This window comes from Felis catus, chromosome A1 (genome assembly GCF_018350175.1).
Source record: "Felis catus isolate Fca126 chromosome A1, F.catus_Fca126_mat1.0, whole genome shotgun sequence".
NCBI lineage: Eukaryota > Metazoa > Chordata > Mammalia > Carnivora > Felidae > Felis > Felis catus.
In genome coordinates, this window is record NC_058368.1 from 136209092 (window position 1) to 136223121 (window position 14030).

The 14030-nt window shown below is 38.0% G+C and overlaps 2 protein-coding genes and 1 long non-coding RNA gene across 8 annotated transcripts in view; 2 read left to right on the forward strand and 1 right to left on the reverse strand.

Annotated features, from left to right (window-relative positions):
• The window catches only part of BDP1 (B double prime 1, subunit of RNA polymerase III transcription initiation factor IIIB), a 99616-nt gene extending 88738 nt beyond the window's left edge, over nt 1-10878 (forward strand). For 4 of the 6 annotated variants that reach the window (XM_045061800.1, XM_019835223.3, XM_011283883.3 and 1 more), the window contains one exon: nt 805-3498. In XM_045061800.1, coding sequence (XP_044917735.1) covers nt 805-933 — 129 coding nt within the window. In that variant the 3' untranslated portion in view covers nt 934-3498. Of the gene's footprint in view, nt 1-804; nt 3499-10709 lie in introns of those variants that run through there. The other 2 variants (XM_045061811.1, XM_045061807.1) reach the window with 2 other exon arrangements.
• Nucleotides 8904-11306, reverse strand: LOC123386599. Its single transcript, XR_006600718.1, has 2 exons — nt 11231-11306; nt 8904-8954 (listed from the first exon to the last, which is right to left on the reverse strand). It is a non-coding gene; the product is annotated as an uncharacterized LOC123386599 (long non-coding RNA).
• A 114-nt stretch (nt 11307-11420) lies between these two features.
• MCCC2 (methylcrotonyl-CoA carboxylase subunit 2) overlaps nt 11421-14030 on the forward strand; it is a 72809-nt gene continuing 70199 nt past the window's right edge. The window contains exon 1 of the mRNA XM_003981052.5: nt 11421-11706. Coding sequence (XP_003981101.2) covers nt 11578-11706 — 129 coding nt within the window. The 5' untranslated portion in view covers nt 11421-11577. The remainder of the gene's footprint in view (nt 11707-14030) is intronic.

Here is a 14030-nt window from a genome sequence, read left to right on the forward strand (position 1 = left end):
CTAAATTTCCACCTGTATGTGTTGGGGATATTTCTAGTCTTTTCATTGATACATATATCTGTTCCTATGTCTTAATTTGTCATAGATTTCTAAGTATGCTAATTTTTGATAGGATTGCTTTAATTTGTAATGTTTCCTTGAATACTGTTCTGTTTTGTGGGTCTATTTTTTTCTATTTAAAAAAATTTTTTTTAATATTTATTTATTTTTGAGAGAGACAGAGCACGAGTTGGGGAGGGACAGAGAGGGAGACACAGAATCTGAAGCAGGTTCCAGGCTCTGAACTGTCAGCACAGAGCCCAACGCAGGTCTCAAACTCACAAGCCGTGAGACCATGACCTCAGCCGAAGCTGGCTGCTTAATCAACTGAGCCACCCAGGCGCTCCATGGGTCTGTCTCTTCTTATGCAGATTATTAAAACTTTTCCTTGCAGATTTGATAATGTTAGTTTTTTCTATATTAAAATTTTTTTTGTGGAAATTAGGGTAAAATAATGGACCTTGTGTATACTGTAATTAATCTAATCATGCCTGCTGTTTTATGTTGAGTACAGTTTTATTAAAACTAATGCTTGAAAGGTTACCTTATTCATAAAACTCTTACTATGTTTTGTATTGTTTCCCTAATATAACAGCATAGAAATGAAATTATTTGGTCAATGAGCATGAACATACTTAAAACTCTCACTGTATTGCTTTGTGGTAGTTTAAACTGATAGGGAAAAGCAGTATCAATTTAGACTACCACTACCAATATATAAATGTTATATTGCATGCTTATTATTATTTTTTTTAATCTTTTTAGGTTTCTTATGATCGTCCCTTACCAAAAGAGGAATGTAAAACTGGCCAAACCCGGGCACCTGAAGAGGGGCCAACCACAGTCTCTGAATATTTTTTTAGTGATATATTTATTGAAGTGGATGAAACATAGTAAAAGTCTTTTTTGTTGTTTTTTTTTTTTTTTTCAAAGTCTAGGATTTCCAGAGTCAATTATATCACCTAAGCAGTATTTAGAAAAAAGCATCAATGGCTGTTTTTCTTTAGATTGACTTTAAATATTTAATGAGCTTGATTTGAAGCTTTTATAATCATTGGAAAACATTGCTGAGGTTCCTTTCATTCTGATTGATTCAGCATTTTGGAAATACAAAGCAATTAAGACTGCTTCTGAGACAGAAAAAGCTTCTCTTGTTTACATTTTTACTCTTCCTGTGCTGAACATACATGGACATTCTGGAGTGTTTTGGATAAATGTTTATGTATAAATCACAGTGCCCAAGTATTCGGAGGTGGATTGTATTTAACACTTAGTGAACTTTTGTAAAGGTTTTTTTCTGGGGTCTTTTTTTGGGGGTGGGAGGTTTTGTTTTGTTGTCGTTGTTGTTGTTCTTTGTTGGTTTTGCTGAAGGCCTTTTCAGTTGCCTCTCGGTATATGAAAGCATATTGTGAAACTCCACTTTAGTATGGTAAATGTTAAAAACTTTTCTATTTTCATCTATTTGACTGGAAAATATGTATTTTTCTAATTGATGTTGATGTAACATTAGTCCTAATTGAACAAGTAAGTAGTATTTAAACTTATTATTTATAAAGACGAAACATCAAAAAGTTTATTTATTTTTAAATTGTTTATTTAAAAGAATATTCAGTTTTAATTATTTTCACCACTCAGATTATGGGTAAAGAAGGCATTGACAAATTTATGTTTGTCCCTTTTCCCTCTTTAATTTTAAAGATATTTAAAGTTATATCACTAAAGTATTTGGATAGTATATGTTTTGAATACATTTTTTTCTCATAGTTTAGTATATTGAATTTGTACTGTGAATTTTTGGTTTTTGTTATTTCTTGGATAATCTCAGGATTTGATTGGGGGAAAAACCCTTAATTTATGAGGGAGATTTACATACAAAACTCAATCCCCTTTACACACACATACGCTTATACACATTCCTTTTTTAAAAAAACTGATTTCTTGATAGTTTTTTTTCCCCCATTAAATTTTGCTTAAGGAACACTCAGACCTTTAAGCATTGAACATAATTATGATGTTAAAGCAGAAAATAAGAGAATAAGATTTTGTTCAGTGATTATCATCAGTATTAATTTAAGGGTTGTTTTTAATTTTGAAATTTTGTTATTTAGATATGTAATTCCATTATCCACCCAAGCAAATCTTTGGTGGTTGTTCACATCAAACTTCTTAATAGCAGATTTAATCTTCTATTTGAAAAGCCTCAGAGCAGGAGTCAAAATATTTTCCAGAAAATATTTTTGAACTTGTGGGCCAGAAGGAATCTGTGGCAACTACTAAACTCTGCTATTTCAGTGTGCAAATAGCCAGGGGACACTTAAGTGATTGACATGGCTGGATTGGGCTTTTAGTTTGACCCCTACGTTGGACAGCAATTTTCATACCTTAAGGTGCTGACATCTTTATCTTATCTATGAAATATTCATCATTGAAGTTATGAGTTGTGCATCACAGTTAAAACTGTGTTGATTGATTGCATTACAAAATGATCAGTATTTCAGCTGGGAAAATATTTTAATGTCTAGATAACTGTATATTGAAAAAAATTGTGGCCAATTTTTGAGTTCATTAGTAAAATCGGATATGGCTCAACAATAACAGCTTATTCATTGCTTTACAGTGAAATTTACAATTTAACTTTTTTGTCATAAAGGAGGATCTATAAATCTGGGTGGAAATTCTCAATAGGTATGCATTAATTTGTGTGATTAAGATGTCACAAAAATCATGGTATTAAATCACATTGCCATTTTAATGCCCTGTTTTTATAAAATTTTTTAAAGTCTCATATTCTGAAAGTTTCATTCAGTTAATGTTAGTTTCAGTGTTAAGTTGCCACAGTTAAACTATTATTTTATCCCTTGTGTAATATTTATTTTTTAACTTTGCTAACATCTGTCTTGTACATCTATAATGAATTGGTTTTATGGAAGATATAATTTCTTACTGTATAAGAAATAATTTTATCTTTGGGCATTCATTGTATTAGAGAATCAAGTCAGCCAGCTAAATTGTCCTACTATTATATCCTTAAAACTAATCTGGGAAAATGAGAAAACGTAATCAGTGTCTTTACCTTACAAGGTGGAAAGAATTAGTCACACCTATATTTAATCTGATTCATGTAAAGATGATGTTGTGAAGAATTGTATAAATCTTAAAAGAGGTATGAATAATGGTTTTGTTTTCTTGACTTTTCCTCCTGAAAACTTAGGTCTTAGCAAGCAATCAACATGATGGTTTAAAAGCCTAATTGTTGGTAAATGATTGAGGCACAGATAAAATTATGAATATCCACTGTTGACCATATTATTTGAAATAGAAGTGACCATGTGTATACTCTCTTGCTTGAAGGAGTTTTTGACAAAAAGCAATATCTGTCATTTGTAAATTTTCTTGTTCTAAAGAAAGCAGTTATGTTCTATAGGTATAAATTATGTAAATAAAAGTTATTTTATACTATTTCGGTTGTGTTTTTATTAGTAACTGAAAGATATTAATGTTTAACCAAAACTTGTCAGTTTTTCACCTACAGCTTTCTTCCTTCCATAAAAATATGGTATACCTGGAAGAATTAATCTTTTATCTGATATGCTTGCTGTGAAGGATATTTTTTTGATCTTGTAAGAATAAAGAATATCCTTTCCCCTCATTCCCACTTAGGACATGTGGAGAGTTGCTTTTTTGCTTATATAATGAATTTTTAGGTACAAGAACTCTCAACTCTTTCACTCTTTTTTCTCTTCCCATTTTGTTTTCTCTGTAGAGAAAGACAAATGGGAAACTTTAGTCCTGAACATAATATAATCCTGGACTTCTGAAGTGGATATTGGCAAAATCTTAGCTGGTCAAAAAATTTGGCTGAGAGAAATATTTGTAGAAATTTTCCTAAAGTCTAGTAGTCTAGTCATTTCTCCAGATAGAATTTTTATATTGAATTTGGTCACATCATCAAAGAGCTATGTATATGGGCCGCCTACATTGTTTTGTCTGCTTGAGGTTAGGGATATTATGTCAAATAGTGCAAAAGCCTAAAGAAATTGTTATTTTTACTATAATGATGTTACAGACTTTTAAAAAGTTTTATTACCCAATATCCTACTTAGAATCTGTAGGAGACATTTGACTTCAGTGCCAGGAATAATTGGGCTTCTGTTCAACTGGTCTGATATTTTATGTGGGCTGTGTGTATCCTTATGTTGTTTTCTTTATCAATGCAAAGCTAAATTTGTGGCTAAAATTCTGACTTTTTACTCTCATTTCCCCCTGCCTGGATTTTTAAAAACTCACTTTTTTAAAACAATAGGTTACCATTTATTATGCTAGGCACAGTACTAACCTTTTAATATGCATTATTTCATATTAAAAAAATTATTGTACATGGCTTAAAAAGTAAAGTAGTGCTAGATTTCAAACTAGCTATTTCTTCTGTTATTACATATTTCTAAATATGGTTATTCTGTTAATCTCTTATTTATGAATATTAGGCATTGTGAATTGACTTAGCTTTCTTGGGACCTGGATGGCTCAGTTGGTTGAGCGCCTGACTTCATCTCAGGTTGTGATCTCATGATTCATGGGTTTGAGCCCCACAATAAGGCTTTGCACTGACAGCATGGAGCCTGTTTTGGATTTTATGTCTTTCTCTCTCCCTCTCTCTCTGCCCCTCCCCTTCTGTCTCGCATGTGTGCACGCTCTCTCTCTCAAAAATGAAAAGAGTATTAGCTTTCTTAAACTCTCCCTTCCATGCCTTCCCTCTTAATATGTTACAATTATGGGTTAATCCATATTCAATATTGTTATTGTATTAATTGTAATTATTCAACGCTGTACCACATTATGTACTAAAGTGACATTTATGATGCAACCTTTTGTTTTTCTTGGAGTTAATAATTGCTTCAAAATGCCTCTCCATATAATTTTCCACGTGGCCAAACTGTCAGATAAACAGTTTGCTTTTTTTCCTGGAAAACTTTATGGACGTCTTTCTTCCTACTGTAACTGGTCTAGTGGCTTCATAGGTCTTTATGTGCAGTACAGCTGTCATTGTGGTACTGCCCTTCGCCATTTCTCTATGAACTTCCTACCCTTCTTTCCTGGTTTAGATTCTCTGTAGTGCCCATGCCATTGTCTTTCTTGATTTTTTTGGTGGGTATATCCTCCACTGTTTACGGCAAGAGGATACATGGGTGATAATATTATTTAAGACATTTCGTGTCTGAAATTTCTTTATTCTATTCTCAGGCTATGAATAAAAATCCTGAATAATTTGAAAATGCTTTTCATGTCATTTTGAAGGCATGCTCCATTGTCTTCCAGTTTGCAGTTTCCATTCTGATTCCCTATCTATCCTTTGAAAGTGGCTTGCCTGTTTACAGTTTTATGACCTGGTATTGTTCACAATAATGAACTTTGGTGTAAGCTTGCCTTCCTTTCCCGCCCCTAAATTCATGCTGCTGGAAACTTAATGGATCTTTTTAATGGAATCTTCATTTACCTCCCTTCTGGGAAATGTTCTTATATTATTGTTTTGATAATTTTGTCCTTTTCATTTTCACGGTTCTCATATCTGCAGTTTCTATTAATCTTTTTTTTAATTAAAAATATTTTTATGGGGGCGCCTGGGTGGCGCAGTCGGTTAAGCGTCCGACTTCAGCCAGGTCACGATCTCGCGGTCGGTGAGTTCGAGCCCCGCGTCAGGCTCTGGGCTGATGGCTCAGAGCCTGGAGCCTGTTTCCGATTCTGTGTCTCCCTCTCTCTGCCCCTCCCCCGTTCATGCTCTGTCTCTCTCTGTCCCAAAAATAAATAAACGTTGAAAAAAAAAATAAAAAAAAATATTTTTATGTATTTATTTGTTTTGAGAGAGAGAGAGGGGGGGGGAGGGAGTACACACACGGGAGGGGCGGAGAGAGAGGGAGAGAGAATCCCAAGGAAGCTCTGCACTGTCTGCACAGAGCTGACGTGGGTCTTGATCTGAAGAACCATGAGATCATAACGTGAGCCAAGATCAAGAGTCAGATGCTTAACCGACTGAACCACCCAGACACCCCTGCAGTTAACAGTTTTAAGGCACAGTTTACATTTAATAAGATACACAGATCTGAAGTATTCACTTTGAGCAAGGACAATGCATACACCTTTGTAACTACCCTGCAAAACAAACATTTCCATCATGCCAGGAAGTTCCCTTAAGCTCTTTCCCCTCTGTCACCTAGAGATTAGTTTTGCTTGGACTTAAACTTTGTGGAATCACACACTGCCCGTTTTTTTCTATCTGGTTACTTCCGCTCAATGTTTTTGGGATTCATCCCTGTTAGCAGTTTGCTTTTGCTGCTGAGTTTTATTCTATTTTATGAGTATACCACATTATACGAATACACCATAATTTCCTGTTCATTTTCCTAGGGGACTGTTTATATATTCTTATGCAAATCTTTTTGTAGACATGTTTTTATTTCTCTTGTGTAAATCCATACTAGTGTCACCTCATTTGTTACATTTCTAAGTACTTGATGTTCTTTTTTTTTAAAGATTTTTTAATGTAATCTCTATACCCATCGTGGGGCTCAAACCCACAACCCCAAGATCAAAAGTCATATGCCATACCAAGTAAGCCCGCCAGGAGCCCCAAGACTTGATGCTCTTTGATGACATTATAAATGTTTTTAAAACCATTTATAAATGGTGTTATAAATGGTGTTTGTTTTCTAATTGTTTATTGCTAAAATATTAAAACACGATTTTTGTATTATAATAAAGATTTTAACAACAGTTTTCTATAGCACCCATTCATAGTCTTAAGGTTTATTTTTTTTAAATTTTTAAAAAATATTTTTATTTATTTTTGAGACTGGGAGAGACAGAGCATGAGCAGGGGAGGGGCAGAGAGAGAGGGAGACACAGAACCTGAAGAAGGCTCCAGGCTCTGAGCTGTCAGCACAGAGCCTCATGTGACTGTGAGAAGCCTCATGGACTGTGAGATCATGACCTGAGCTGAAGTCGGACGCCCAACCGACTGAACCACCCAGGCGCCCCCATAGTCTTAAGGTTTAAAAGCAACCCTTGGGTCTATTAAAGGAAGCCTTTCAATATTATAGCAATGCTATTTGCCTTTAGCAAACAGTTAAAAACTCAATTATAGTAAGATACACAAGTATAAACCACTAAAACTTTAGATAAGTATAACCCTAAGAATAAACAAGTTAAATGCCAATCAGGAAATAATTGCTAACCTCTCATTTATCTAATAAATTTATCTAGCAGAGTATCTTGTTTCCTTATGACATTTTCCCATCTTAATTTCTCATTAAGTGACTAATTAAAGCTTGTAATCTCTAGCTTTGATTACATTTCTACCAAATTTTAAATTGGAAATGAGGCTTAAAATTTTATTTCCAGGGGTGCCTGGCTGGCTCAGTCAGTTAAGCGTCTGACTCTTGATTTTGGCTCAGGTCATGATGTCACAGTCATGAGATTGAGCCAGTCACGAGGTCAAGCCTCACATCAGACTTTGCGCTGTAGCTGGGAGCCTGCTTGGGATGCTCTTCCTCTGCCCCTCCCTTGCTCATGCTGACTTGTTCGCTCACTCTGTCTCTCAAAATGAACATTAAAAAAAAATTTTATTTCCATGTTTCCTTCCCTTCTACAGATTAAAATTCTTGATTTCATATATTTATTTCCAGAAGCTTTTAAAATTTTTTTCATAATCCTGTTCTTGTTTCATGAATGCCACATATTTTCATTTCTCTAAGGATGTTGCAGTTTATTCTGTTCCTTTTACTACTGGTTTCTTCTGAGGTTTTCTTGGTTGAGGTGGGTATCTTTTTTTCATGCTGAAAACTTTCCTCAAATGCCTGTTGATCCTTGGCTATCCATGTATATGTTAGAGAAAGTTTCTAAAATGTTGATTGGGAGCTTTTACAAGCTTAATGGATTATAGATAGATAGGACATGCCAATTTGGAGGTACACTGTAGATGCATTATTTTCTAAGGAATTTTTCCATTGGGGAACTTCAAATGTCACTGTTGATCTTTTCTGTTAAGTGTTAAGGTTTCTCTAGACTTCTATATAAACTTTTATTTTTTTTTATTTAAAAAAAAATTTTTTTTTTCAACATTTATTTATTTTTGGGACAGAGAGAGACAGAGCATGAACGGGGGAGGGGCAGAGAGAGAGGGAGACACAGAATCGGAAACAGGCTCCAGGCTCTGAGCCATCAGCCCAGAGCCCGACGCGGGGCTCGAACTCACGGACCGCGAGATCGTGACCTGGCTGAAGTCGGACGCTTAACCAACTGTGCCACCCAGGCGCCCCCTATATAAACTTCTATATGGACTTGTAGATAAATGCTGGTAGCCAGCATTTGAGACCTTGGAGGAAAAAAGAAGGTGGGGAACAGGGTTTTCTTGATTTGGCCTCCAAACTTTTAATCTTTTTGATTTCAGTCTGGCACTTCACTCTTGTCTATTGTCCCTATATTTGAAATTTCTGAGATGGCAATTTCTCCAGAAAATTTCTCCTGGGCAAAGTGGGAATGGAAACCCAGGGTTCTAATTACTTCTAATACAGATTTCCAAGTAGTTCCACTGTTTCTTGGTCTCCACCGCTTCTCACATCCATCCACACCTTTCTCTGTTGCTGGTACCACCAATTTCTGAGCCTTGCAGGGATTTCTCGGAGGCAAACTGACTTGTTACTTGTTTTTATCTTCCACTGCAAGCACTTAGATTTCAGCTTCCTTTTTTCTGCTAAATTTATCATTCCTATTTTTGCTTACTGTCTTCACATGTGTCCTAGTTTAACTGAAGGTGGGATATGAATTCTTTTTTGTGCTCCTTTGTTGCTTTGGGATCATTTATGAGAGAAAGAGGTAAAAACATCTTTATTTCCATTATGAAAGCTGAAATATCATATTCCCTAAAGTAAAAAAGTAAACAACACTATGAACAACTCCACACCAACAAACTGGATAACCTAGATGAAACGGGACAAATCCCTAGAAACAAAACCTACCAAGACTACATTGCAAGGAAATCGAAAACTTGAGAAGTGCCTGGGTGGCTCTGTCAGTTGAGAGTCTGGCTCTTGATTTTAGCTCAGGTCATGATCCCAGGGTCATTGGATCAAGCCCCGTGTTGGGATCCGCGCTGAGTGTGAAGCCTGCTTAAGATTTTCTCTCCTTCTGCCCCTCTCCTCTGCTCGTGGTGTCTCTCTCTCTCTCTCTCTCTCTAAAACAAACAACAACAACAACAACAACAACAACAACAACAAAACAAACTCCAGACAAAATTTGAATAGATATACAGTAAAAAGATTGAATCAGTAATCAAAAACAAACTCCAGACAAAAACGACTTTGTGGCTTCAGTAATTCTACCAAACATTTAAAGAAGAACTAATACCAATCATTCTCAAACTTCTACAAAAAATTGATGAGAACACTTCCTGATGCTTTCTGAGGCCATTATCCTGATTCCAAACCCAGACAATGACACAAGAACCTTACAGACCAATACCCTTATGTATGTTGATGCAAAATCCTCAATACAATACTGGTAAACTGAATTCAGCACCATAATAAAAAGGATTATACACCATGACCAAGTGGGGCTTATTCCTGGAATGCAAAGATGATGGTTCAACATACCAAAACTGATCAATGAAATATACCACATTAACAGAATAAAGAAGAAAAAAAGACACACATGATCATTTCAAATGAAACAGAGAAACATTTCACAAAATTCAACACTCATTCATAATAAAAACAATCAACTAAGGATACAAGAAAACTACCTTAACATCATAAAGGCTGCATATGAAAAATGCACAGCAAACATCATACTCAGTGATGAAAGACTGAAAGTGTTTCCTCTGAAGATCAGGAACAAGGCAAGAAGGTCCACTTTTGCCACTGCTATTCACATAATGCTGGAAGTCCTAGCCAGAGCAATTAGGCAAAAATGAGAAATAAAAGGCATTCAAATTGGAAGGGAAGAAGTAAAATGATCTCTTTGCAGATGAGAAGTATGCAGAACATCCCTAAAGATCCACTCCCGCCAAAAAAACGTTGTTAGAATAAATGAATTCAGCAAAGTAGCAGGATACTGTTAGAATAAATGAATTCAGCAAAGTAGCAGGATACAAAGTCAACACACAAAGACCAATTGGATTTTTATACACTAATAATGAACGAGTTGAAAAGGAAATTACAGAGACAATTTCCATTTGCAATAATATCAAAAATAATAAAATACCAAAAGCATAAAATAAGAATTAACCAAGGAGGTGTAAAACTTGTCCAGTGAAAACTACAAAACATTGCTGAAAGAAATTAAAGACACAAATACCTGGTAACACATTCCATGTCCATGGACTGCAAAACTTAATACTGTTGTCAATATATTTAAAAAAAAAATTTTAATGTTTATTTCTGAGAGAGAGAGAGCGCGCTAGCATGTGTGGGGGAGGGGCAGAGAGCAAGGGAGACACAGAATCTGAAACAGGATCCAGGCTCTGAGCTGTCAGCACAGAGCCCGATGCGGGGCTCAAACTCACAAACTTTGAGGTCATGACCTGAGCCAACCAGGAGCCCCATTAAGATGTCAATATTATCCAATGTGAACAGATTCAATGCAATCCCTATCAAAACCCCAATGACATTTTTTTTCAGAAACAGAAAAACCCATACTAAAATTAATACGGAATCTCAAGAAGCCCACCCCAAAAAGCCAAAAACAAAAACGAAACACCTGAAAGAGAAGACAAAGCTGGAAGACTCATATAAGACCCAGCGCCAGAAGAGCAATGGACACAGGAGACACTGAAGAAATATTTGCTCAATGAATGAATAAATATGTATCTCCTTTAAAGAGTTTTGTTTCTCAGGACAGCTTAATTGCCTGTTCGGTTTCCAGCTCTCCTATAGGGATAAGATTTTTCAAGTGCCAGCCCCCCCCCCCTTTTTTTTAAAATATGAAATTTATTGTCAAATTGGTTTCCATACAACACCTAGTGCTCAACCCAGTGCTTATTCTCAGTTTTTAAGAGTCTCTTATGGATTGGCTCTCTCCCTCTCTAACTTTTTTTTTCTTTTCCTTCCCCTCCCCCACAAGCCCCTTTCTATTAAGAGGGGAAGAAGAAAACAGCACGAGGAAAACCAACAGAAGCGATTCCCAAGATACTGAACCTCACCTAGCCAGCACAGCGAGCAGTCAGGAGGGGCGGCAAGGGGAAGGTGGCTCCGCCTCCGGACCGCGGAACTCCCGCGCTCGCGAGGGGACAGGACCTCGCGGTGCTGCGCCTCTGTCGCTTATTGGCTGAGTTCGGGGGGCGTGGTGCGCAGCGTCGACCTTTTACGGCTGGCGAGCCCACGCACGTGCCGTGGCTGGCCTGAGACTTTGGGGTGTTTCAGGCGGGTTGGGCTGTAAGGACGCGAGCTGAGCTGTACCCTGAATTAGGGAAGCCGGCTGGGAAATAACCAACTCTGAACCTGCGCGGGCCGCTCTGTTGCGCTAGTTCTTCGTTCCGGGCCGGCTGTCATGTGGGCTTCCCTGAGGTTAGCCCTGCGGCCGTGCGCGCGCGCCCTTGTCCCCGGGCCGCGCGCTTATCACGGGGACTCGGTGGCCACACTGGGTACCCAGCCGGACTCGGGTTCTGCCATCTACCAGGTAGGCTGCGCGAGCGCTCCGGCGGCCCGGGCCTGGAAACCCCTGACTGAGCCTGTGACTCCTCTTCCTGTGTCTGCCAATGTGGGCCGGACAGGACTAAACACTGGCCGGACAAGGAAGCCGGTGAACTGTGGACACACTTTAACAGCTCTGTTCTTTTCTCTGGAGCCTCCAGTCATGATTCTGGGACACAGTAGGGGTCGTGAAGTTTGCAGAGGAAGATAGTTCCAAATAAAATATATCTTAGTTCACTTTTAGCACTGGCGCTGTATTTTGTATCTCTGAAATCACTGGTTCTCAAAACCTGACTTAGCATTGTCAGCCGAGGAACTTGTTGAATATACGGCTGCGTTAAGCCCCGGCCTGGATCTTTGGGGTCTCTGGGGTGGGATCCTGGTGTTTGTCTTGTTAGTGAAGTCCTGAGGGCTTGGCTAAGTCCAGTTTTGGGAACCACTTGCCTGGTACAGATAGGGTTGTGCTTACCAGACTTTAGTTAAATAGTTGGTTATGTTAATAGAACATACTTATCGCACGCTGTCTTTGAATAACCCTTTCTTGGAATTGGGAGGTATAACAGCGTCACAGAAACAGCTTGTGAAATTTCAAAGCCGGGAGATTCCACCCTATCCCATGGTTTCTGAGGTTATACAGATAACATTTAAGTTGTACAAGTAACTTTCAGAAAAGACATTTTAAACAGTTTCCTTACATCGAAAGAAAATAAGCAGGCTGAAGCAAACAGTATCCAGTGAGAGGGTTCCTAAAGTCTAGATTTTCTGGGGTCGGGAGAGAACTGTTTAATTCAGAAATATTAAGTGGTTTCTTTGGTTTAGGCAGTATGTTAGGTACTTGGTATAGGTCATAATTTTGTGGGGAAGGTGAACAAGAAAGCATGTACTTACAGTGCATTGTGGTAAGTGGTATCTAAAACTTGAAAAAGGTGGTTACAGAAAGCCACAGATACAAAGTAATGAGTGAGTTGGATCTTGATTGTTGTTGGGTCAGAGCTGGCCAGGTTCAGGGTGGAGAAGGAGAGGCAAGTCTGTACAAACTACGGAAGTTATGAGAACATAGATAACCAAGTTCTGAAAGCATATAGAGGGCATGAGGACTTAGAAGTAATGACTAGGGAATGGAATTGATGGAGTCGATGAATTCATGGAGTAGATGAGATTAAATAGTGGAGCGTCTTGCATGCTGAAGCCACCTTCGGATTTCATTTTGCAGGCTGTCTGCTAAGATATTTAAGTAGGGAAGTGGCAAAATCCTATGGGATGTGATCGAATCATTAGTGTGGTGGCAGTATGGAGGAGAGGCTTGTTTCTGTTTTGAATATGACTTCTTGGCTGGGTGTTCTTCTGGTTGCTGTAGGCTTTTGACATTTTCCAGAGTTTCTGTAAGGTTATTTTAGCCAGTTTTTGGTTGTTTGAGCCTGTCTCTGTGGGAGAATGAGGGCCTGGAGCTTCCTGGTCTGCCATCTTTTTGGCTTTAGGTCCAGGCCTGTGTTTTGTTTTGTTTTGCTTTTTTAATGTTTATTCATTTTTGAAGGAGACAGAGACAGAGTGTGAACGGGGAAGGGGCAGAGAGAGAGGGAGACAGAATCTGAAGCATGCTCCAGGCTCAGTTGACAGCACAGAGCCCGAAGTCACGAACTGCATGATCATGACCTGAGCCGAAGTTGGAGGCTTAACTGACTGAGCCATCCAGGCGCCCCGAGGCCTACATTTTTGATGGTGGCTGTTAGCTAGGGGTTTGGGGGTATAGGCCTGAGCATATAACTTCTTTCTCTGTGTAAAATGTTTAATGTTCTGGTCCGGTCTGTGCACTAGTAATTAGAATACGGGAGTAGTTGTGGTATGATGGGAAAGGTCTTAGTCTAGTATTTCATGTATGTTAAAAACTAAAAAATAACATATTTCCATGGAGAGGAAAAAAAAAAAAACAGGAGGGAAATAAGCTAAAGTGTTAACAGTGGCCCTGTGAGTGGGCAAAGACAGTGTGGCATAATGGTTTAAGAGCAGGTTCTGGAACTAGTGAGCCTTGGCTTAAATCCTGGCTCTACTACTTGTTAGCTGAGTGATTTTGGACTAGTTACTTAACCTCTCTGTACCTCAGTTACCTCAATTGTATAATAGCATTAATAACTGTGCATATCTTATAGAACCATCAGGACAATTAGTGGCTGCCTGTAACATTGCCTGGGACATAATAAGCCCTCAAGAAGTATTAGCTCTCGCAACTTTTCCTTCCCTCCGTGATGTCATCTCAGGATCTGTTTAGCCAGCTTTTCGCTTCAGTAATGCTGTATAGCAAACAATCCCAAG